General features: G+C 41.3%; 1 protein-coding gene across 8 annotated transcripts in view; it reads right to left on the bottom strand.

The window, feature by feature from the left end:
* The window catches only part of LOC132404615 (complement C1q tumor necrosis factor-related protein 7-like), a 63,715-nt gene that overhangs the window by 34,161 nt on the left and 7,744 nt on the right, over positions 1-21,810 (bottom strand). For 7 of the 8 annotated variants that reach the window (XM_059988909.1, XM_059988903.1, XM_059988907.1 and 4 more), the window contains one exon: positions 4,700-4,957. In XM_059988909.1, coding sequence (XP_059844892.1) covers positions 4,700-4,949 — 250 coding nt within the window. In that variant the 5' untranslated portion in view covers positions 4,950-4,957. Of the gene's footprint in view, positions 1-4,699; positions 4,958-15,644; positions 15,791-21,810 lie in introns of those variants that run through there. The other variant, XM_059988910.1, reaches the window with a different exon arrangement.

The raw sequence follows: 21,810 nt of genomic DNA, 5'->3' as shown, positions 1-21,810 counted from the left end.
ATGAGAGGTGACCTGATAGAGGTGTATAAGGTGATGAGAGGCATTGATCGTGTGGATAGTCAGAGTGTTTCCCCAGGGCTGAAATGGCTAACACAAGGGGCATAGTTTTAAGGTGCTTGGAAGGAGGTACAAGCGGGATTTCAGAGGTAAATTTTTCACACAGAGAGTGGGGTATGTGTGGGATGCACTGCCAGTGAAGGTGGTAGAGGTAGATACGATAGGGTCTTTTAAGAGACTCTTAGATAAGTACATGGAGCTTAGAAAAATAGAGGGCTATGTGGTAAGGAAATTCTAGGCAGCTTCTAGATTAAGTTACATGGTCGGCACAACATTGTTGTCTAAATAGCCTGTAATGTGCTGTAGTTTTTCTATGTTTTCTACATTTCTATATCCCTTAAAGAGTGTGTCTGTGCAGGGGGTGTTGGGGTAGGATAGAGTGGTGGGAGCAAATGGAGACAAAGACATTATCTCCGGTTCTGGTGAATCTTGAACAAGGAAACAACAGAGCTGGGTCAATGACACCGTAGATATGGAAGCTTATGGCTCTCTAGCTGATCATTGCACAGCCACCACAGATGCAGGGCAGATGTCCACAGTTCAGTGGATGGCCTGGTTTGTATTCATTGTGCTTACTGCTTTTAGCTTGAGATTCATTCATGATCAGTGAACTAAATATATACAAACATAAGGCACTTCTACAAAGAAAAGAATCAAGTGTGGATGAAGCATAAAATGAGAAAGAATGGGTAATGAATTAATTACAGGCTCAATAAATATTGATGGGAAGGCTGGTTGGGAATAAACAGGGAGGAGAAAAGGAAACGGCTCAATGAACACATCAGAGAGAACGATTTGGAGGATTACATTGAGGAGGCACAAGGCAGAGGCATAGAGGGACGTAGTGAAAAAATGAAAGAGAGGGGAGAGACAGAGGGATAGAGAGGGATACAGGTGGAGAGAGAGAGAGGACTCTAGGGAGAAAGCAACAAAAACCCCAAACTATTGGAGGAACTCAGTGGATCAGGAGGCAGTGGGAGGACAGTTGAGATTTCAGGCCGAGACTTTACGTATCAGGTCAGTTTTTCATACCAGCTAAACTCCCCAAAAGTTTGTTCTTTTGTTTCAGATTAGTGTCTGCTGTTCCACGCGTTTACACAAGGGGGGCACACAGATGGACCTGGTGAGAAGATCAGGAAGGCAGATACAGAGGGATACAGAGCAAAAATCCGTGAGAGAAATGGAGAGGAAGCCAGTGGAAACAGAAAAGAGGGACAAACAGGCAAGTGGTGGGAGCAACAGGCATAGGGAAAGAGAAGGACAAACTGTAACAGCCAGATAAAGGTTAGAAGGATAGTGTCAGATAGCCAGTGAGAGGAAAGAGCACCACAGAGCAATCAGAAAAGTGAAAGACAGCAGATGAACAGGAGCTATAAGAAGAAGGGAAGAAAGAGAATGAGTGGACAAAGCAATCAACAAAGTGACGAATATTGATCAAAGACATAAGAGAATATCTTGCTATAACGTTGATGTGCTACTCCAAAATATGATTTGTGCATCAAGCACATTTGAAGATATTTCTAGATGTTAATTGGCTGCCACTTTTCTTATGTTACACCAGACATTACACTTCAAAAGGATTCATTATTTATAAAATATTTTTGAATGGCCTGAAGTTGTAAAAGAACCTCTAAAGGCAAGCATATTTCTATTTATTGCTGTAAAGTTTCCAGATAATTGGATCTATCGCTAGAAAATCACAGAGCTACAATTGCCTAATAAATAGCTTGATATAGCTGATAGGATAGTGCAATGGGGAAACTCAATTAAAATTTAGTGCATTTGCACAAAGATGATAAACATGTACTCAGTGGTCACTTTATGAGGTATCTCCTGTGCCTCATAAAGAGGTCAATGAGTGTAAGTTCATGGTCTTCTGCTGCTGTAGCCCATCCACTTGAAGGTTCGGTACGTAGTGCATTCAGAGATGTTTTTCTCCATGCATTTGAATTACTGTCAACTTGAACCAGCCTGGCCATTCTCCTCTGACCTCTCTCATTAACAAGGCGTTTTCACCCACAGAACTGTCACTCACTGGATGTTTTTTTTTCTCTCTGTAAACTCATATGCCTGAAAATCCCAGCGGATGAGTCGTCTGAGATACTCAAACCAACCCCTGTGGCACCAAGAATCATCCCACAGTCAAAGTTGCTTAGATCACATCTCTTCCCCATCCTGATATTTGGTCTGACCAGCAACTGAACCTCTTGACCATGTCTACATGCCTTTATGCACTGAACTGCTGCCACATGATTGGCTAATTATATATTTGCATTAACGTGCAGGTGTACAGGAGCACCCAATAAAGTGGCCACTGAGTTTACGTTACAGAGGACATAGTGTTGGAGGTCATGAAAATGCACTTGAAAAATATCTACTAATATCGCAAAATAATTATGAGATAAATAAAATACTCACTAAAAAGAAATTGAATATTTCAACGCATTTAAAATTCATTTATTGAAACTGATTACTTAATAAGCTTATGACTTACTTTAGCATAATGCACTGAATATGACAGCTTTTGGAGGCTCTTTATTAATGGAAAAATAGAAAATTAACTAGATTCTGTGCACCACAGTTGTCAAGGAGATGTTGGATTGTGTGCAGCAGGAGAGGCATTTCAACAGAAGTGTGCAGGGGACAGTCAGGACTTTCTGCATTCCTGAGGAGGTATTGAATAATCAGACACTTGGCGAAGACCAGTAAAAAGAATTTAGTTTTAAGCAGAGTGGCCACTGAGTGAGTGGGACAGAGTTAAAGTGGGGAGTTGAGGCTTTGGCTCAGAGAGGCTTACAGGAGGCAAAGGTTGTAGGTAGATATTTTTTGTATAATTTTCTTTCTTTCTTTCTCATTGCAAGGTTAGAGCAACGGGGATGCCAGACAGGATAGTGAATGCTCCTCTCGTGGGATGTGGGATGGCAAGGAGGCTTTCCGTGTCCCTGACAGCCACAGCTGCAAGAAATGCATCCAGCTGCAGCTTCTAATAGTCCATGTTAAAGAGCTGGACCTGGAAATGGATGAACTCCAGATTATAAAGGAGGCTGACGGGTTGATTGACAGGGCATATAAGGAGGTAGTTATCCCCAAGGTGTGGGACCTGGTAACTGGGTGATCATCAGGAAGGTGATAAAGAGGTTGGCAGCCAGAACAGGGTACCCCTTGGGCATTCCCTTCAATAGCAGGTATGCTGCTTTGGATACTACAGGGTGGGGTGGGAGAACGACCCACAGAGGGAAGTCACGGTCGTTGGGTCTCTGGCTCTGTGGCTCAGAAGGGAAGGCTAGAGAAGAGACAAGCTGTAGTCATTCAATGGAACAGACAGAAGGTCCTGTGGATGAGAATGAGATTCCCATATGGTATGCTGTCTCCTCAGAGCCAGGGTCTGGTCCACAGTATTCTTATTAAAATGAGCAGCCGGAGGTTGTGGTCCACAGTGGTACCAATGACATGGTTACGAAGGGCGATGAGGTCCTGCAAAGTGAGATCAGGGAGTTAGGTGTTCAGTTAAAGGACAGGCCCTCCAGAGTTGTGATCTCAATGTTGCTGCTCGTGCCATGTGCCAGTGAGGACAGCAGGGGAGGATAATACAGCTGGACACATGGCTAAGGAGTTGGTGTAGGAGGGAGGGCTTCTGATTTTTGGATCATTGGGCTCTCTTCCAGGGAAGTTGAGACCTGTACAAATGGGACAGATTGCACCAAAACTGAAGGGGGACTAATGTCCTTGCGGAAATGTTTGCTAGTGCTGCTTCAGGGAGGGTTTAAACTAGAGTTGCATGGTGATGGAAGCCCGAGTGACCAAGAAGGTATTGGAGAGAGCTTTTGGCTCATTACCCTTTCTAAATCAAGGTATTGAGCATAGGGGTTGGGATGCTATGTTAAAGTTGTATAAGACTTTGGTGAGGCTTAATTTAGAGTATTTTGTGCAGTCCTGTTTGCCAACCTACAGGAAAGACATTGATAAGATTGAAAGAGTGCAGGCAAAATTTACAAGAATGTTGTCAGGATTTGAGGACCTGACCTACAGGGAAAGGCTAAAGAGGTCAGGACTTTATTCCCTAGAGCACACGAGAATGCGGGGAGATTTGAGAGAGGTATACAAAATTATGAAGGATATAGATAGGGTAAATGTAAGCAGTCTTTTTCCACTGAGGTTGGGTAAGATTGGAACTAGAGGTCATGGGTTAAGGGTGAAAGGTGATATATTTAAGGTGAACATGCAGGGTGAGAGTTTTTCATCACTCAGAAGGCAGTGGGAGTTTTTAGAATGAGCTGCTAGCATAAGTAATGGATGTGGGTTGATTTCAACATTTAAGAGAAATTTAGAGAAATACGCGGATCGGAGGGATATGGAGGGCTATGGTTCGGGTGCACGTTGATGGGACTAGGTTAGCATGGACTAGATGGGGTGAAGGGCCTGTTTCAGTGCTGTAGTGTTCTATGACTATTACTATGACTTCTGCTGAGTTTATCAGCTTTTTCCTTCTGGTTTTCATTGACTCATCATTATCTCATTTCAAAGCATTGCAATCAAAGTATTGACATCACAATTTATCACTATTTTTCTAAGTGCTCTTAATTTTGTTAAGCAATTACATTGCTACAATAATGACTATAAAATAGAAACATAAATGTTGTACCTGCTGTCCCTTTCTCACCCTTTTCACCTGGTCTTCCGTCTCTCCCATCTCTGCCTGGTAATCCAATGCGCCCATGTGGGCCAGGTGTTCCATTTGCTCCCGGTGGCCCTGCGAGTCCGGGTAAGCCAGGAGCACTACATATTAATTTGGGAATGCTATTGGAGTATCTCCGTTCTCCTTTGAGTTTAATCAGAAGAGGTTGGCTAGTTACACAGTACACAAAGGCCACCAGGTAGAGCACGACTAACATTTTGGAATCTACAAGAAAGAAATAGAAGCAGTTAATGTGCAGCTTTATACCACTTGATAGTAATACATCTTTGACTGAATCATTTCTGCAATTGTGGTCCTGTTAAAGCTAATGTGATACAGGTGGCTTAAGTGACAAAGTCATGATTTCACAGGTAAAATGTGAAAAAAGAACCCTAAAGCATTCCGAAGATAAATAAATTTACTTTAAGTCCTATCACTAATGGGTTAATAACAATAATCATTTAATTTTCTGGTCGCAAACTTTTGACTGATGAACTAGAGAAATTCCCAAGAGGAGTTTGAACCTGCAAACGTCAACCATTATACCATTGAAAAATCACCCTTTCTACTAAACATTGAACTTTGGGTTCAAATTTTCCTAAACTGGCAAATATGTTAATATTATTTTGGTTTACTTTACGCATCGCATGAAATGTATTATCTGCCTTGAGAAAAGCATTTTTTTCTGTGTGTGAATAAAGAAAATAAATCCATGATTTTCCATTCCTGTCCATTTTAGACATGGCTGAAAGGAGCGAAATAGTGAGTCATGAGTGACCGAATAAGAGAATTCATAAACCATACCCAACATCAAGCCTATATCAAACACCCTTTGATTTAGAGGCTGGAAATGCCATTACAATCAAACATACTTTACTCTTCCTCATCAATTTCTTCACAATTTACTCATTCAAATGCCTTTTGAATCCCTGCATTTTATGTTGGTTTGGCTTTTGTCTGAAATCATAGACGTGGTACATTTTTTGAAAGCGGGTATATCTCGGGACACAAGAAACTGCAGATGCTGGAATCTGGAGCAACGTACAATCGGCTGGAAGAACTCAGCTGGTTGAGCAGCGTTTTTCAGGACTCTTGTATGACCTCTGCCAGCCATTTCCCATGGAGTCCACCAGCAAGGCAGGATCTTGCCAAAACTTCCCAGCATTTACACTGGGGAATCCGTTATAAGATCATGCTACAATTACATATTGTACAAGATCCACAAGCCCATTTCTTTGACTGTGACTTTGACTTTGACTGTTTCTTTGACACAGGACTGTGTCAAAAAAAAAGGGGAAAATAAAGTCACATTTAAAATACTTTGTTTGTGTTTATTTAATGTTTTTAATTATTTAAAATTCATTTAAAGTGTGATGATGAACTTTTTGCCATTAGTGATGCACTGCTGTCCAGGAATGAAAGGGTTAATGAATGAGGAGCATTTGATGGCCCTGGCTCTGTACTCTCTGGAGTTTGGAAGAATGAAGAGGCTATCTCATTGAAGCCTATCAAATATTAAAAGGCCTAGATGGTGTAGATGTGGAGAGGATGTTTCCTATCGTGGGGGTGTCTAGGACAAGAGGACATATCCTCAGAATAGAAGGATGTCCATTTAGAACAGAGATGAGGAGGAATACCAGAAGGTAGAGAATCTGTGGATTTCATTGCCACAGATGGCTGGGGAGGGCAAGTATTTGGGTTTATTTAAAGCGGAGGAGGTCAAAGGTTACAGGGAGAAGGCAAGAGAGTGGGTTCAGAAGGAAAATACGTCAGCCGTGATCAAATGGTGAATCAAAAGTGATAGGTCGAATGGCCTAATCCTGCTCCTGTGTTCTATGGAGACACACCAGATCTGAGTCCCATGTCAGATGATGGATGGAGATACACAAAGAGAGAGAAGGAAGAGGAAAAAAGGGAAAATACGGATGGAGCAAGGTGGGTGGAGAGAAGAGCAAAGACTGAAGACAGGTTCTAATCAAGAGAGAGATAGCACTCTATTCCACTCTCTCTTGGTTGCCTTTAATGAGGCCCAAAACAGAAATTATTTTAGGGCTTTATATTTATGTAAGAAAAGAAACTCACTGTGAATCTAAAAGTGTAGGAAATCTATTTTACTATCTCTACCAGCCTGGATAGGGATGCAACTGGCATGCTCAAGATGGCCACCATGGACCCCAATCTGCACTTGGTCCTCCCATCGTAGAGGAGGCCACATCGTGAGCACTGAATGTAGTAGGTGAGATTGGAGCAGGTCCATGTGAATCTTTGCCACACGGAATCCTTAGAGTGGTGAAGGACGAGGTATAAGGACTAATTATTGCACCCACTGTGATGGCAAAGGGAAAGTGCCAGAGATCTGGGAGGGATGGGCGGAGAGAGACGAGTAGACCGGGCAGTCACAGCGTGTGTGGTCCCTGTTGAAGGTAGGAAGTAGGAGGGAAGAGAAGATCTGGTTGGAAGGATCTTGTTGCAGGTTGTAGAAATGACAGAGGATGGCATGCTGGATGCAGAGGGTCACAGAGTGAAAGGTGAGGACCAGGGGAAATCTATCTCTGTTCTGTCTGGAAGGAGGTGGAAGTAGCAGAAGCAGAGAAGATGCCAATATTTTGTGAAGCTCCTCTGATGTTTTGAGTGAAGAATATTTAAATGAATTCAGTGGAAGCAAATATGTGGAGGTAGATATAATATTGTCACACATGTTTAGCAACCAAGGACAAATTTCTCCCTCTTTGAGTTTAATGTTTCCTGATAGCATATGATTAACTCGGCTTTGCACAAGTTGTAGATTCCTGGCCTGAGCAAATCTATTCTGTAATTACTAGCAATTGTTCAAACCTGACATGAAGAATTAATTGAACACATCTGCCACTTTCTGGACTATCATGGGATTTCCAGTCATCTTACTCTTTTGTAGTGATGCATATTGTAATCAGGTCCCAATCTGAAGCAGCTGTGCAAAATCTCAGAGAGATTGTCACATGATGCTTGGTCTTGGCAATAAAGTAGAACCCCAAACAATATTAAGTCAGGTCTGGTTATGTTTTCTGAGGTCTTGTGGAGATTTTAGAATAGAATCTAGTTCTAATACTTTTAGAAATGGATCTCTCTACCATACTTCTGAACTTTTGAAAATGTTTCTGTGATTAGTGAGGTTCTATGTGTGTCCTTCATTGCTGGCAGTCAGAGGCTCTCTGCAGGGATTAACATCAAACTAGTAGCACAGCCTCAACACAACAATGGTCATTTCCAATAACGTTGTATGGGTAACCATGTGCACTATAACGAGACTGAAGATCTACTCTCAGTAATTCAGAAACAGCTTCTTTCTGACCTGTCCATGAACACTACCTTTTATTCCCACTATTTGTATTTGTAATTTACAGTAATTTTGCACCGCACTGCTGCCTCAAAATGACAAATTTCACATCATAAAAGTCAGTGATAATAAATCTGATTCTGATTCCTAACCTATGTGTACGGTAACATGAAGGTTCAAAGTAAATTTATTATCAAACTATATATATATATGTCACCAATTACAACCCCGAGATGTATTTTTGCATGCATACTCAATTAATCCATTGAACAGTAACCATAACAGCACCAATTAAACACTGCATCAACATGGGTGTTCAATCAGTGTGCAAGAAACAACAAACTGCAAAAACTAGAAGAAATAAAATAATAATAATAATAATAATAATAATAATAATAATAATAATAATAATAATAATAAATAAGCAATAAAAAATGAGAAAATGCGATAATGAGTCCTTGCAAGTGAGTCTGTAGGATGTGGGAACATTTCAGTGATGGGACAAGTGAAGTTGAGTGAAGTTATCCTAATTGATTCAAGAGTTTGATGTTGAGGGATAATAGCTATTCTGAAATCTGGTGGTGTGAGGCGTGAGGCTCCTATCCCTTCTTCCCAATGGCAGCAGTGAGAAGAGAGCATATCCTGGGTGGCAGTGGTCCCTGATGATGGTTGTTGCTTTCCTACGACAGCATTTTGTGTAGAAGTGCTCAATAGTGGGGAGGAGAGGGCTATAGCTGTAATGGACTGGGCTCCATCCACTACTTGTTGTAGGATTTTCCTTTCAAGGACATTGATGGTTCCATACTTGGCTATGACACTGCCAGCCAATATCTTCTCCACTACACATCTACAGAAGTTATGAGCTGGGCCCAGAACAAGCCGGCATGAACGTCGATTTCTCAAACTTCCAGCAATGCCTCCCTACCACCCCCATTCTCCCATCCTCTTGTCCCTCTCTTACCTCATCTCACCAATCAACTTCCCAGCTCTTTACTTCATCCTTCTCCCTCCAGGTTTCACCTATCACCTGGAGTTTCTCTCTCCCTCCACCACTTTTTAAATCTACTCAGTTTTTTTTCTCCAGCCTGAAATGCTAACTGTAATTTTCTCCATAGATGCTGCCTGGCCTGCTGAGTTCCTCCAGCATTTTGTGTGTGTTGCTCACTACTGTATTTGTTGTGTGTACTTTGTTTTATTTATTTTCATACTGCATATGTAGCTAATTGATAAACAAGTCTGTGGACCAAAATTAAGCTGAGGTTGTAACTTCAGCAACTCTGTTTTTTTAATTCATTTTGTTGTTTTTACTTTGATACCCTCTTTCTTCAATAAAACATCTTCAATCTAAACATCTAAACCAAATAAAGGAATTAAATACCCGAAAAGTATTTTTTATGCCGAGTGTGTATTTTTGCCAGGTATACAAAGTATATCACCACCTTTGATTCAGCAAACTTGAATATGGCATTGAGCTGTGGTCCAATCAGCATGAGACAAAAAGGACAGCGAATCATCCAAATCACAGCCCTTCTGATTGAATTGAAGAAACGTGGGAAACAGATAACGATAGGATAATTTAAATTTTCTCCTCTATCTGTCTCCATGCTCGTGGCAAACACGCAAGACCTGCCTTCTGATCCCTGAGTCAAACTTTTACTGAACTACTGACCATCCAACGTTTTTGAGGTCCTTTTGTCAGCTGATATTGATGATAATTCTCTCTTCTGGATTTGTCTCATTCGCTTGAAATCTGTCTTCATCAAGCTTCTCTCCAAACACAACGCGTGGCCATTCAACTCACATTTCAATTTCAACTCCCTTTCCTTGATAGTCTTCCAAACTTGGCAGCCTTCCAAACCTTTGTTTTTCTTACTCCACCAACCACATCCTCCCCCCCACCAGACTGTTCTTTGAATTATTCCATTGATATTTACCATTTCGACAGAATTTTGAATCATTTCTTGTTCAGATTGTGTAATCTTTCTGCAGCCATTGAAATAAATTAAAATATCCTCTTCTTCCAATGCTTTCCAGCATCAACCATCTAGATGTGATTATTTTAATGTGTTTTCCTAACCAGAGAATCACCAAAAATAGCTTCTCTTCCCAACTCCACGCAGCAGCAATAGGACCATTCAAACCAATGCCCCACCATGTCATCATCTGAGTGTACATTAAACATGCCCAGTGTTACCTCACCATCACCTTATTTATTCACTCCACTACCTTTCAACAGCAAAACTGCTTGTCTGAAATCCAGTATGGCATGAACAGAAGTGTCATAGAACATAGAACATAGAATAGTACAGCACATTACAGGCCCTTCGGCCCACAATGCTGTGCCGACCCTCAAACCCCGCCTCCCATATAACCCCCCACTTTAAATTCCTCCATATACCTGTCTAGTAGTCTCTTAAATTTCACTAGTGTATCTGCCTCAGTGCATTCCACGCACCAACCACTCTGAGTGAAAGACCTTCCTCTAATATCCTCCTTGAACTTTCCTCCCCTTACCTTAAAACCATGTCCTCTTGTACTGAGCAGTAGTGCCCTGGGGAAGAGGTGCTGGCTGTCCACTCTGTCTATTCCTCTTAATAACTTGTACACCTCTATCGTGTCTCCTCTCATCCTCCTTCTCTCCAAAGAATAAAGCCCAAGCTCCCTTAATCTCTGATCATAATCCATATTCTCTAAACCAGGCAGCATCCTGGTAAATCTCCTCTGTGCCCTTTCCAATGCTTCCACATCCTTCCTACAGTGAGGTGACCAGAACTGGACACAGTACTCCAAGTGTGGCCTAACTAGAGTTTTATAGAGCTGCATCATTACATCACGTCTCTTAAACTCTATCCCTCAACTTAAGAAAGCTAACACCCCATAAGCTTTCTTAACTACCCTATCTATCTGTGAGGCAACTTTCAGGGATCTGTGGACATGTACTCCCAGATCCCTCCACACTACCAAGTATCCTGCCATTTACTTTGTACTCTGCCTTGGAGTTTGTCCTTCCAAAGTGTACCACCTCACACTTCTCCGGGTTGAACTCCATCTGCCACTTCTCAGCCCACTTCTGCATCCTATCAATGTCTCTCTGCAATCTTCGACAATCCTCTACACTATCTACAACACCACCAACCTTTGTGTCGTCTGCAAACTTGCCAACCCACCTTCTACCCCCACATCCAGGTCATTAATAAAGATCACGAAATCAGTGTCCTTCTATTAAATAATGCAAAGCCAAAACCATCATCTTAGGTTCCTGTTGGAACTCCTCCGGTACCTACTGACCATTCCATTGCTGCGTGACCTCATTCATTCCATTTCCCATAGATGTAAAACCAAAGCCTCCATTACCTGTGTTCTAACTTGAATTGCCCCTGATTGCTGATGTACATACATCAAATCCAATTCTACTTCATCATCCCTTACAATGGACCATTTTACTGCCTCTGTACTGTCGGGCTGTTTCTCTGACACCCAGTGTTCAACAATGTTTCAGATTTAAATTTGACACCCTCATTTCCAAATCCCTTCAGGTATCACCTAATCCCAATTCTGTAATTCCTCCTATTCTGTAATGGTTTTGTAACTTTATATTCATGGATTGGACTGACGCAGGGAACTCTCTGCATGATAACGTAATGGGTAGTGCAACGGTTTACAGTGCCAAAGACTGGGGTTCTTTACATTGGTGGCACAGCAGTGGAAACTTCGAGCCCTTTCAAACTTCTGGTAGGGCACATCTTGCACAACGTTCCATGGTTCCAGTACACATCCGACATAACTAGAAAAGCTCACCAATACCTCCACTTTCTGAGGAGGAGGATGAAGAGAGCTGGAATATGCATTTCTACACTTACGTCCTTCTACAGATGCTCAATAGAGAGCATCCTAACTCTCCTAACACATCCCTGCATGGTACGGAAACTGCGCTGCAGTGGACAGGAAGGCTCTGCAGTGAATAGTCATAACTGCTCAATGCTTCACTGGCACTGACCTACCCACCGTCAAGGACATATCCACAGAAAAGTACCAGAAAAAGGCTAGTAAAATCATGAAGGATCCCACCCACCCTGCTCATGTACTGTTCGTTCCACTCCCATCAGGGAATTGGCTAGGTAGTGTCCATGCCAGGTCCAGTAAACTCAGTAAGGCTGATCAACACCTCCACCCACTAACCCCCACTACATTATTATTTCCTTTCGGTTACCTTATTTACTTTATGGACATACAATCAACCTATGTATTTTAGCTATCTTACATATTTATATTTATTGTGCTTTTTATTATTGTGTTCAACTTTGTGTTTTTTGTGCTGCATCGGATCCAGAGTGACAGTCATTTTGTTCTCCTTTACACTTGTGTACTGGAAATTACATTAAACAACCTGGAACAATCAAAAATTCTTGAACAATCTTAACTTGGGAAAGCAAGAGGAATGATGAAATTGAACTCCACCTAACCCAGAATGAGGAAATCCTATAGAATGTATACAATTGACCACTCTCTATATGACTATTCTACAACTTATCAGTATAAGTCTACATCATATCCTAAACTGGAGATTTCTGATACACAATTCAGACATTAGTGATGTACGCCCAGATTGTTCTGCAGTATAGGAAGTCTGTGAAAAGTTGCAAAGGTGTCCACTTCATTTCACTTGTCCTTAAGGCATGCACAAGTGTATAATTAAAATTACTTTTCTCATTTTGTCCATTGTTGCCTTCAAAGAAAATAGGTTGAATTGAAGTGTTTAAAGATACTGTGCATGTTCAGTGCCATTTGATAGACATCTCCTTGTTGCCCAGTGAACAAAGTGGAGAGGTGTATTCAAATCTAATGACAAAAGTCATGATTCTTGATTTATTTATTGTCTGTACAATTACCAATCTGCTTGATCCACAATATTGGCTTCCAACAAATGCAGAATCCCGTGCTCATAGTGTCATAGTTCCTTCTGGCACCTGGCTGGCTTACTCAGGAATTGGGCCTTTAATACCTCGTTAGTTCCCAATCTATTCCCCGGTTCCAATAAGTATGAACACCTGCATTCCATCAAACAGTAATATAAGAGGCCTGTGACCACTACTAGAAGGTGCCAGTTTGTTGGTCAACTTGTCTATGAGTAACCTCACTCCATGGTGTTTAGAACTATCAGTTCTACGTCTAGCCTTGTTCTGGAATTATCTACCAAGACTCTGGGAGAAATCCCCCTTGGAACCCTTCCCACGCTCGCTACAATGGCAGCATCTCTCTCCTCAACCTCCGCGCCCGTGTTCAGTACTTGGGTTCGATCCACCACCACATCTGTGCAACACATAGTAATGGCTTTAGAACATTGAGTTAAATATTTGTTTTGCCTCTTCAAGGAATCCATGGGAATTCTACAACTAACTGTGGCCTATGATGGTTTGGATACATTGGCCAATTCAGCATCATCCTGATTAAGAATGCTGACCACCAGCAAACTTCCCATATTCATTTATGACAATTAAATTCACAGATCTGAATACCTTATGGAATATGGGAAAATCCAAAGCTTCTCTGTGATGTTTGCTCTTGAAATAGAAATAAATATGCTTTGTTCTCAGAGAGCAGCAAGTAGAATTAATAAGGGGTAACTTCATCGATCTTTGCTGTTTTCATAGGGTGTAGAGCGTGATTAAGTCACTTTGAAAGTACTTTAAGAGAAGAGGCAATACTGACCCTAATCTTAGTGAATACAGCTAGGCAAGTAGTTAAAGTGTCAGTGGGAGAATGTTTTGGAGATAATGACCATAATGCTGTCATTTTCCAGAGTAAGGGAGAGGGATGAAGACTGGCTGGGAAGCAATGTCCTAGTTAGTGAAAGGCTGATTTCAGTATCTGGCAGAAGTACTTTGAGAGCAGCTGCCTACAGGTGTTCTTTCTACCCCTACCTTGACACCCACAATATTGCAAGTATCTGTGGTTCTCGAGGAAGAAGAGAAGACGGGAGAACGGGAAGGAAAGAAGCAGGCTGAGATACTTATTTCTCAAAGAACAACTTAGCTGGCTGTACCACCAGTGAATACACACAATCCCAAATCCCAGTCAGCAAAGTTCTGCACTTTAATTCTGCCCTCATTGATCATAGAGGCTCCTTGTCAAGTAAACGCCATCACTCATTTTAGCTCTACTTTCCCTTCCCCGTGCAACATGTCAGTTCCATCTGCCGCAAAAAGCAGACATCCCTGCTAGTCATCTATTTTATTCCTACTTCCCATTCCGTAAGTGCATAGAGCTGTGTGAAGTGACATTACAGCTCTAGTACGCAGTGCCCAGACTAATGAAACCAAACATGCCAGATGACCATTCACCTGACTATCCACTTTCAGTGAGCTCTGTACTTGTATTGGAAATTCATTGACACCTTCATCCCTTAGCTATTGACCAGCCCCTGGCCTGTGAATCTCTTGGCTTTATGGAAAGATAAAAATCACAAGGAAATGGTTGATAATGTGAGTAGTACACCTATACCATTTGCAACTTGGAAAAGAGGAAAGCTTTTGAAAAAGGAATGTGAAAACATGAGTATAACATTATCATTTGTGGTCTTTTCTCTGCTGATCGGTACGTGTTCTGCAATGGTTGCTGCAATTACCCCGACATTCCTCTCGCAATCGTGCCTGGCTTTGCTGTCAGGAAAGAGTGGGAAAGAGAAAACTTACAATGAACCTGTCGTGACTGATTTGGTAGCTACCTGCGTATGCAATGACATACGGCTGCATGATTCTGAATAGAGAGAGTTATGTAGTGGTAAGCTGGTGTTCCTGAATGTCAGCACAGATATATGTAATGACATAGATTTGGCTGCCTTTAGAGGGAAATGTGCTTATATCAACAATGTTATTGTGGCACACATGCAGGTGCATTAATAATTAACTGTACAGAGCGCAGCTTCAGATTACTGATGGGGGTGTTCTACTCCACTCACTCAAAGCCCTAAGAGCAATTGGGATTGTCAGCAGTGTGTCTGAGGATGTATTGTGCAGCATCTGAGGATAACAGTATAGCCTGTGGAACATGTAATTTGAGCACACGTGTGGCATCGCTGAACTTTTTCCAGCTCAATGTGCAGGTAGCTGGGAGAAAATTTGTTTTGTTTAGCTTCCCACTGCAACTTCGGTGTGCACGCAGAAAGCTTCCAGGCTCCCAACAGGTAGAGGATACCTCTCTCCTCACTAACCCATCAACCTGGGGCACCTGTGCTGTCAGAAAGTTCGAACAGCTCACCCTTACCTCCGATCTGCTTTGGCTTTTGGCAAGCTGTAAGAATACTGGAGCAATTTCCAGCTACGAAACAGCCTTTTAAGGGGGTACAGGCTAGTTTTAATGAGCCAGCTGGAACTAGTGCTAACTAGTCCTGTAGTTGCTAAGGCAATCACTAAATCACGGTATCAAGCAGGCAGTGTGAATTCCATGCAAGGCCTGCACAGGATCAAATAGGCACAGGGTAATTACACACTCTGATTCCAACACAACTTTTCTCACACTATCCAATTTCATCCTCTGTGTATTTTGGTGTTCCTTTCAACAGAAATCAATTCCGATATCCTTGTGGAATCTGCTCACCATTTATTTTTTTTGTAAAGTTGCTGAATTAGTTGCAGCGTCTTAATTAACTCCAATTGCCTGAAGAGAAACAGATTTGTCTGGTTGGCACAATGCCGAACATTTTAAACTCTTCTGAACTTGCTCAGTAATACTGCCAGTAACCATCAAGTTAATCCTGGAGCTGGAATATAGAATAAAAGCACTTACAGAGATGTCAGAATCATAGTTGTATATTACAGCGATCACTGGGGCTGATCGTTCATAAATTGGTTTCTGTTTATATGCAGCTGTTCATTGGCCACATAAGTGTTTGTTTCTAGCATGTAAATTCCAAAGATCAAGCATCAAGATGTTGGAAAGCGCATGATGTTCAATTCAAAGGAGAAAATTACTGTCTTGCCAAGCTGCCACGAAGATTAAATGTGAATTATTGTTTCTAAGCTTCCAAAGAAACTCAGACCCAAATTAAAACTCAAAAAGAAAAAAATATGCAAAACAATGCTTCCAATATAAAAAATGTACTTTGTATGTTGAAACATTTTCTCGAATGTGTAAGTACCTCTTTAGTTAATATATTAGTTCAAATGATGGACATCATATATTACTGGATTTTCACATGTTGCTGTTTATCACAGCAGAAGATACATATGGCTATTTAGCGTACTGGTGATGATTTTCCAGAATCTTCCATCTGAGAGGGGCTGGACTCTGACAGGACTACAACTAAAAGTGTATTATTTTCTGTCTAACTGAACCTGAACCACTCGGTTCTGCCTGCTGGTTTTCAGGAGTGGAGGAAAGGATGTGTGGAAGATTAGGGTTGAAGGAAACACTATAGAATGGGAAGAGAAGCCGCTTGTGAAGTTTGCTCAAATACACGGAATAATGGCCTTTAGCAGAAGAAATAAATCTTACTGGAGTGTGGCAATGTACTCAGCTTGGACTGAACCAGCAACAGATGAAAGACTATGCACCTAAAAAATGGGTCCTGTAACCCCAAGCTTCCTAAACACCCACCAGTCCTGACAGGTCATAGACTTGAAATTCTTTCCACAAATCTGTTGAGTTTTTCTGGTATTTTCTTTTTTTCCCTCTGATAATGTAACACTTTTGTTCTGCGGACACCACTAATGGAAAGACTCTTGTACTGAACTACGTCTGGAATCGAACTGTAAACTGCAGACACCTGTTGGAAATGGCTGCAAAGCTTTTTTCCCAGCTATGGCAGTCAAACAGCACCTGGGTAATCGTATACTTTCCCTTTTTCTATGCCCAAGCTGAATTCCACTTAAACCCCCTTTATGATATTTCAGACAGCTGAACATGACAACTTTTGAAAATAAATGTCACTTTTTATCTCTAATTCTGTGTTTCTTCTTCTCCCTCAGATATTTCAAACACAAAGAAAAGTAGGATATGATTAAGTGAACAAATATTGTGAATAGTTCTCTCAGCCCATCGAGCCTGCTCTGCTGTTCTAATTGCAATCTCAACTCTACGGCTGTGCTTACCCTTGCCACCTTGCTTATCAAATGCACATCTACTTCTAACTTTCACACAAGTTTACCATCTTGGCCAATGAGTTTGTAGTGTGCAGGAGGAATTTCCGCTCCTTTCTTCAAGGAAAATATTTTTCTTTAGTTGCCTGCTAGTGCTCATCAGAGAGACTGTGTAGCATCTCAGTGGGAAATGCTACAAGGATGAACTCCCCTACAAATGACCAGCAGAACAGGAGTATGTATATCTTTGCTCTGAACTTAATGGCGTCTTTAAACTATGCTCAGCTTTCAATGTTCACTTCCTGTTGGAGTTTTTGAACAGGACACTTTTGGGATAATTTCTTTGCCAAGATCCTGCCAACACCCCTATCAACATTTGCTTCATAGATCTTTTGAGGTGTTCACCTGAAGTTAGCGAATGCTAACTTACTCAAAGATCGATCTAACCCTTCCCTCCTATATTGCCCTCCATTTTGCTTTCAATCATTTGCCTGCCTACGCGTTTCTTAAATGTCCCTTGTGTATCTGCATTCCATGCACCTACCACTCTCTGTGTAATAAAATAAAAACTTAGTTCTAACATTCCCCCACCCCCCAATCCCCAGGACTCCATTAGAGTCACAGGAGACTGGAGGTGCATACAACAGATCTCCTGCTCGGGTGGCCCTTCTTCTGGTTGAGGAGGAGGCAGGCAGAGCAGCAACAGGAGCTGTAGGAGAGTTGCACTGGTGAAATGAGCAGGTGAAATAGGGTGCTTCACCTACTACGGGCATAATGGAGAAATATTCTCATAATTCTGCCAAGGGGAAGATGTCTTTTTTCTTCTAAATGAAGTTAGCCAGCCAAGCTTTGAAAGAGATGTGAGCTTTTGACACCTAATAACATCACTGTTATGAAAACTATAGTAGCATTGTTGTTCTAAATGATGGCGAGTTCTCCATTTCCCATGTGCCCTCTGGGTTTCTGGGCTCTGTTGGAATGGGTCAGAGTCCATCCACCATTTTGGACAACCAGTTGATGAGGGTGTTTGCAAGGCTTAATGCTGGGCTTGCAGAATACTGACCATGGGCAAATTAAATTTGTGCTAATTGCCTCAAAGTGTCAGGATCTACCTCCGTGACATTGCCATCTGAAAGCCTCAATCATGCCTTTGTTGCCTTAATACTTTACTACTACGATTTATTCCCTTAGCCAGCTCTCACTAAAATTAGTATGGTCCATAGCATGTGGTCCAAAGCCCAACCATCATATATTTATCGTATCTGTGTTTATAGATCTACACTGATTCTCAGTGAGTGGATTTAAAAATCCTTATCCTTGTTTTCAAATTAATTAATACTTCTATAATTTGTGCTGGTGCTCTGCACCCTGAGCTCTCTGTGCTCCTCTGAAATTAGTCACTTGGTCATCTCCAGCTTCTGCTTCTCCATCTCTGGGAGCAGATCCTCTCTTCAATTTCCTAAACATGGAAAACTCCTAGGCTAATTGTAACTAGAGCCAATATATCTGTGTGAGGCTGAGCTTTTATATGTCCGAATCTTTAAATCAGCAACACAATTCTTTCTTCAGACTTCACAAACTGCTACAGGGCCTGGAAATGCAGTGGATTCTGGTTAATTGGGGCAGCCGCTTATTTTTGTAACTCTTGAAGAACAAAAGCTAACCAAGAAAATAGCCAGGCCACCACTTGAGACACTATGTGCAAAATTAGGTCAGGGGATTGTTGTGGAACAGTTTCTAACTAGTGTCAATTGTGGTTGTAAGACACCGTTCTGGACCTGGAGCGAATGGATTTGAAATAGCATCTGTTCTGTGCGTTTGTGTTCCAGAAACACTAATCACTTACTGATAGTTGACAAGAAATAAGCAGTAATACAATTCTGAACTGTTTTGCTCACTGTGATTTCAGATGCCATAAATGACCGGGAGTGAAAGTGATATGAGTTCACTACTTCAACAAGTTACAAATAACAAAGAATTTGAAGATATTGACAATTATCTTGAACGTTACGGTGAAAATAAAGATTAAGAGGATGGAGTCATCAAAAGCATTGTATGAAGGCAGCCCATTATCTGCATTTCAATTTTCAAAATTCAAAGTATATTAATTATCAAAGTATGTGTACAATATACAACATTGAGATTCACTTTCTTGCTGACAGCCAAAGAACAAAGAAACACCATAGAACTTGTTTAAAGAAGTCCCCCACACAACCAAACTATCAGACAGGTTGAAAAAAGAACAAATTGTACAAACAACAAGAAGTGAACAAATAATGCATACAAAACATTAAATATCGAGCTGCAGGGTCCAGATTGAGATTCAGAGGCTGTGGCTGTCGCCACTGCCATGAGTGGCCGAGGCTAGTAAAGCCAATGCAGGAGCTGATTGCTGCGTGCACAGTCTCCGTGTCAGTCAGTTCAGCACTGCATCGTTACCTGCAGACTACAGCCACAGATCCAGTTCGACGCTGAAGCACCTCGATCAAATCGCACAAATTGTGTTCAGGGCCGAGGACAATAAACATCAAACCACAGCTGAACATGAGTCCACAGCCATGTGCTGCTGAGGCAATTGAACCTGCAGAATGGGACTCAAGACTCCTGCACCTTCTACTGGCAACAGTGAGAGGGAGACCAGTCAAACGCAGGCAGACAACACAGAACACCTCTTCATTTTCCGCTCTTGTTATCGGCTATTTTAATCGTGCTCGATGCTATAATTGGCACGGCGTAACGGAGATGGACGCAGGTTCATATTCCACCATTAGAAATCGACCCACTATATACCCTCAGCAATGGCTGTAGCTGCACTCCATGCCAAATACCCCAGGAATCGCAGATGCGCCTGATTGTTCAGTCAGCCCAAAAATACATTCTAAAGAGAAATTACAGGCTGCAATTGATCCCAGTTCAGAAGAAGAAGGAGAATATTTAGATAAAGAAGAGTATCCAGTAGTTTTGCAAGCTGTCTTCAAGATGTCACAGTGGTCAATGGTGCCATCTTGCCAGAAGACTCAAGGTATCTGTGCCAATTTTGTCCAGTTATGGTCAATCAAAAGAACATGGTAGCATACACTGGATGAATTCATCAGTCAAAAAGTATTAGGAACTAATACAGTTTTATGATACTACAGCAGTATTGGGAGTGTTCTCATTTGTTCTGTATTTCATATAAATACATAATTTGTTACTCAGTCATATGGTACTTTCTCTTTGTTATACTTTTTAAACTATTTCCATGAAACTTCAGCTTATTAGGGCAACCGCTTAATTGGGCCAAAATGTACTGGTTCTGATATGTCCAAATTAACCAGAATCCACTCTATTAAATATTGCTTTAGTCCAATAAATACTTCAATTTATTTGGCATCTGGCTCACAGATAACAGATGCTCCTCTTAAACAGCAGAATTGAAAGTAGTGGAGACCATTCCTGCTGCCAAATGATTTATCCTCTGTAGACACGTCATTTGCTATATCATTGAGGTCTAATGTGGCTGGACAAGAGATCAAGCAGCTTTGCAAGCTGATTGATCTCCTGATCTGCCTATTTTACATATTCTCAGCCTGCAGAAGTGTCCCAAATTGTTTCTATTGATTTGAGCTGCAATATATACATTCAATGTCAGATATTGGAAGCAAACCCACATCCTAACCAGCCAAACAGCAGATGCCACAGAGTCAAGTTTTACTGTAGAAATTTTATAGTTTCAAATTTTGTAAGAAACTTCATTTAGCAGAAATTTTGTCTGATGACCTATTCATTACCGACAGCCGAACTTAAAGAAACCTTGCCCTTTGAAAAATAATACAATCATTATGATGACAGAAAGGAGGAAAATTGAATAATTCACCTGATATAGTTTTGACATTCCACTTAATGCTTAAACAATTTGAAAGATGCTACAAACTTCAAAGTTAAGGCAGCAGAAATTTCGGTTTGCCCATTTTAATGCCCAGGGGATGCACAAAGTGTATGCTTTGTGCCTAACTGGTGAGGTCCAAGGTTCTCTGATATTGTCCCTCACGCTTTACTTGAACAAGGCAAAATCTGTCAATCATTGAGTGGGACTGGGAAACATAGCAATTCAAATTTAAAGTAAGCGATAAAACCAGAAAATATTAGCAAAACTGTACAAATCAGGCAACAACTACGGGGAAAGAAAGGCAGTAATGATCTTGCATCAGAACTGGAGAAGTCGCTCAGCTGTCTCTGTATGTTGCTGCAAGCAAGATTTTCATTCCATCTGGCTATACGTCTAATTGCGCATCTGACAATGAATTTGACTTTGGCTTCAAATTTGAGTAAGAAAGTAAATAAATGTGTTTTGAATTGCAGAAGGGCAAGGAAAGCAGAGAACAGCCGACATATCTGTGGCAGGTGTAGACCAGACTTGTCCAGCTGAAAAATAAATTGCTTTCTGTGGGATCTAATTAATAGTTGTTGATTTGTCTGGAGGACGGAGGGAAATGAATAAAGGTAGTTAACGGTGAATGTGAGTTGCTGTCCTTTGAGGTGATTTCTGAGCATCATTGCAACAGTGTTGGAGATCAAAGACAGCGGTTAGACCTACTCGACATGCACGTTACTTACTATTTTTACTTTAAATTTTCAGCATCTGTGGTGTTTTGCTTTTGACTTAAATGGAAGAAAATGGGACTGGGTGCATTCTTCCTTTTTCT

The sequence above is a fragment of the Hypanus sabinus genome, chromosome 14 (assembly GCF_030144855.1).
Source record: "Hypanus sabinus isolate sHypSab1 chromosome 14, sHypSab1.hap1, whole genome shotgun sequence".
NCBI classification, from domain to species: domain Eukaryota; kingdom Metazoa; phylum Chordata; class Chondrichthyes; order Myliobatiformes; family Dasyatidae; genus Hypanus; species Hypanus sabinus.
The sequence above is the reverse complement of the archived record's forward strand: the minus strand, read 5'-3'. Positions and strand labels throughout refer to the sequence as shown.